At 51.0% G+C, this 4,063-nt stretch overlaps 1 protein-coding gene across 1 annotated transcript in view; it reads right to left on the reverse strand.

Moving 5' to 3' along the window:
* Positions 1–3,634, reverse strand: part of AADAC (arylacetamide deacetylase) — a gene marked incomplete at its 3' end in the record, with an annotated part of 3,857 nt that extends 223 nt beyond the window's left edge. The window contains exons 1-5 of the mRNA XM_010080883.1: positions 3,497–3,634; positions 2,049–2,271; positions 1,739–1,808; positions 1,222–1,393; positions 1–140 (exon numbers count right to left, since the gene is read on the reverse strand). The exon at positions 1–140 is cut by the window's left edge and continues 223 nt beyond it. Coding sequence (XP_010079185.1) covers positions 1–140; positions 1,222–1,393; positions 1,739–1,808; positions 2,049–2,271; positions 3,497–3,634 — 743 coding nt within the window. The remainder of the gene's footprint in view (positions 141–1,221; positions 1,394–1,738; positions 1,809–2,048; positions 2,272–3,496) is intronic.
* Between the last annotated feature and the right edge of the window lie 429 nt (positions 3,635–4,063).

Raw genomic sequence — 4,063 nt, forward strand, 5'->3', positions numbered from 1 at the left:
CGGACCATGTTCCACCTGGATAAAATGGGCTTGTGCGCGTTGTCTTGGTAAGACGGCAAATTCAGGTCCAGGGCTTGCAGAGCAGGGTAAAGCAAAGCCTGGGCTCTCAGTTTCGTTTTGACTTCAGGGTCCTCTAACAGCTACAGAAGAAAGCAGAAAGAGCTACAAAAGTCAGATAAAAAGTGTTGGTTCCCCCACACTGACAGAAGATTTTTCAAGTAAGGAATTAACACACACATTGTACAACATACGCAAAATAATATTATCAATAAAACCAGGATAAACCAATTTAAATAAATTCTAACTTCATAGGCAGGTCACCTAAACCAGTATCTTTTATTAAAAATTCTCAGACATCAAATATCATTTCATTTTTTTCCTCTATGTTGAAGGATAAAAATATTTGGGAAATACTCTTTTTGAAGCATTGAGACTTTTTGAAACATTGATGTTTTCCGAAGTAGTAACAAATGCTTTTTCTCTAACTATAGAAAATGTCTCTTCTTATAGCTTAAAAACTGCAGGTTTCTGAGGCTCCATTCATAATTTCACACAATTTAGAACTTGTCAATCTGTTTGGATTTTTAACCCTAAGGTGTTAGAACTCAAACAACTACAATTCTGTGCATTTTAGACACGTGAAAACCCAAACGTGGTGACCACTGACATTTCTTAGACGTCATCCTTTTTCCTGCTTCCCTAATGAGTTTCCACCTTCTCCCTCGTCTTCTGCCCTCGGTGTCCACAACAGATTCACACCCTTTCCAAGCGAGATTCATTACAAGCCAAACAACGTCTCCAGAGAGCAACATCACACTGACTTTGTTTAATAAACCCGAGAAGTGCCCAAGGCACTGGAACTGTGGGTGATCAAATCACACTGGGACAGTCTTTTTTTTTTTTGCTGCTCTGTATGGCTATTGAGTCAAATTCCTAAAACTCCCTGTCCAAACAACATACCCAGACAGAGCAATATGTGCCCCAATGGTAGGACAGAGCGACTTTTGTTAGGGTGTAAAGGTTTGGAGGACATCACACCATCAAAGCTGCTTCGGTGCCATTAAACGGCTCCAGTGAAGTCCCTTGCCTGGGAACTGGGAGCCCTCCCTGTCGGTCCTGCAGGCTACGGGACCTCCCGCAGACACGGACCACGAGAGCTGCTTTGAGAGAGCTTTGTTAGTCTTTTCTAAGTGTTCATGAAATAACTTTTTTTTTTTTTACCTGTTGTGCCACAGCTGCCGCTAAGTTCCCACCCGCACTGTCTCCCGCGACGCAGACCCGCTCGGGGTCCACCCCGTACTGGGAGAGGATGCTGCGCTGGAGGAAGAACTTCGTGACCGAATACGCATCTTCAAACGGAACGGGAAAGTGGTATTTGGGCGACAACCTGTAACTGTTGGAGGCAAGCAGAAGGGCGTCACTGCCTGCTGTTAAGGAGGAAGGCTTGCCCACACCTGCCCTCGCTGCTGAGCGTGTTGTTTTCTGTGCCCAGGAAAATGGGAACTCTGTCTGTCCTGGGGGATCGGATATTTTATTACACACCCAGCCTCACAAAGCCATACCCAAAACAACCACCACCCACCAGTGGGCACTGCAACCGCGATGCCTGTTGTGTGCAAACACTTCAAAGCCAGCAGGAACGCACACGGGCACAAAAGGAGATGTTGCAAAACGAGGTAAATCGAAATAGATGAATGTATTCCAACCCCTCATCCCATCTAGGAGGAGAATCTCTTACTTGACCGACACGACGACAGCGTTTAACCTGTTTGCAGTCCACCGCGTCAGATCATCGTAGGCTTTCATGCCTGAAACGAAACGAGCCACTTGGGATACGCTGTGGAGCGTTTGGGAGCAGACACACAACAGCACCTTCCTCCCTGCAGGAGCTTTCAGGGGACTCACCAAACCTCCAGCTGGTTTTAACTGGTGAGATACCAGTTCCCTGACCCTCTCCGTGGCAACTCCCATGAACCAAAAGGCAGCAAGCGCTTAACACGGGCCGTAGAGACCTTCCTCCAGCCCCGGGTCCTGCCTGGAGAGCATACCTGCCTGTCCAAGGCTCCAGCCTCCACCGTGGAAGTACACCACCGCCCTCCGCAGCCCGTCAGACGGCGTCCTGGGCACGTACAGACGGACAGCAACACTGCTGAGCTCCGTGTCTGTCACGGTGACGTTCTCGTCGGACGTGGGTGGGACGTACTGTGCAGCCATCATCGCTGTCAGAGGGTCCGTGAAGTGCATCAGACCCAGCCGCTCACCGAGCTCAGTCTACAGCCCGGGACAAGGGGACAGCATTTTAGACACAGCCTCAGTTACTCTTGGAGATTAAATTTCTGTAAAGCTGGAAGACACCCTGGGACCGGCAGAGGTTTTATTCAAACCAGTCACTCGCCCCAGCCAGGAGCCCTGAAATCAGAGCAAGGCTTGCACAGTCTGTCCGGGAAGCTGGAGAGCTCCCCAGGACCCCCGAAAGCAAAGACGATGGAGGAGGACAGAGATCTGCCATTTCTTGCCTTTCTTGGCACGTCCCTTTGGGAGCTAGAAGAGGAGCCCCCTTGCCCAGGAGGGTCTGACGGCAGCAGCATTATTGCCCTTTTTTCAAACCAAAGGCAGGGAGCCAGAAAGACTGAAGCAGGGTCCCCTCCCCAAACGCAGACCTGCTATTAAGCGACCATAAGGTGTTGCCCTGCAGTCGGGTGACCGTTCAGAAGGCACCTAGGACACTCTAGAGCCACCTCTAACCTGACCCGCACTGGTGCAGCTCTGGGGAGGCCGGGGATGTAGGAGATATAAAAATAGCATGGGAAGACAGGAGAGCTGCATCGTCAGCCTGTATTGCCATGGAATTACGGGGGTGGGGTAACACCACTGCCTTCCAGAGGGGACGTACGGGTCTGTGCTCCTTCGCTAGATACTAGGATTTGGTAGGCAAGATTACAGGGGTATTAAATAAAGGGTTTTTTTATATAAAATTTTTTTACATGTTTTAGCATCATCACCCCTGTAACTAGCTTTGTGTAGTTTTTAGGCTCATTCTGTCGGTAGATTTCTATGAAACCACACAAATCAATAGTGTTTAAGCAGCTCTCTAGTTTTCCCTTCTCTGACACCCAATGCAGTACTTCTGAGAATGCTTGATACACGGTTCTGAGAAACAGGGAAAATTCAAGGAGCAGTGCTGCAGCTGCAAAGGATTGTAAAGCAAAGTGAACATGTTTGCTCTTCTCTATTCATGTTCACGTTGCACATCCCAGCTCCAGTTACTCTGAGTGTCCTTTGCTCAAGATTGCACAATCAAACCTTTTCTAAGTTCCTTTATAGTCATAGTCACAGTAAGTTTAGTGCTGAATTTCAGGTACTGCTGTCGTGCACTGAGAGCATGAAGCACTTCACTCAGAACACAGCACACGCACACATCACCACGTCTCCGCTGGCCACCGTGAACGCCCCTGCTCCATCGCTCTCCCCACACCAAGCCCAGCGCCAGACTCACCAGGTCCCAGGCGGCCCGGAGGCTGGCCGAGATAAGCATCACTGTCCAGGGCTCCTCAATGTCCTCGGGGATAGGGCTGTAGATGTAGTAGGCAAGGAGGGCAGAGGCGAGGAAGCAGGCGAGCAGCTTGGTCCCCATGTCAGCGGCACGGCTCCCCCCGGACTGGCCGGTTACGCGCTCTCACCAACACCCAACAGCAGCGAGCTGGCGCACGCCCTGGGCAGGGTTAATTCCTGTTTGGTTTGGGTCCCGGCCAGGAGGCAATCCCCGGGCCGATCACCGGGCAGCGGTTGCTCTGCTGTTCAGCTCCCACACACACGTGGCTCTTCAGCGAGGAATTCGGCTGCTGCTCGGAGCCGAGCGAGCCAGCCCCACAGCCCCGGGTTAAGCACCGCGGCCACGACAGCCCTGTCACCCCTCTCCTGCGTCTGGCCACAGCAGCCGGCAGGAAGGCTTGGGAGGAGAGGGGCAGTTCAGAAATACAAGAACATGGGCTGTGAACCAAGGGCTGCTGCGAGGTGACACACGCAAAAAGCTGTCTGGATGGTCAGGAGCTGTTAGCTGCTG

Source organism: Pterocles gutturalis, unplaced genomic scaffold (genome assembly GCF_000699245.1).
Source record: "Pterocles gutturalis isolate BGI_N339 unplaced genomic scaffold, ASM69924v1 scaffold46614, whole genome shotgun sequence".
Lineage (NCBI taxonomy): Eukaryota > Metazoa > Chordata > Aves > Pterocliformes > Pteroclidae > Pterocles > Pterocles gutturalis.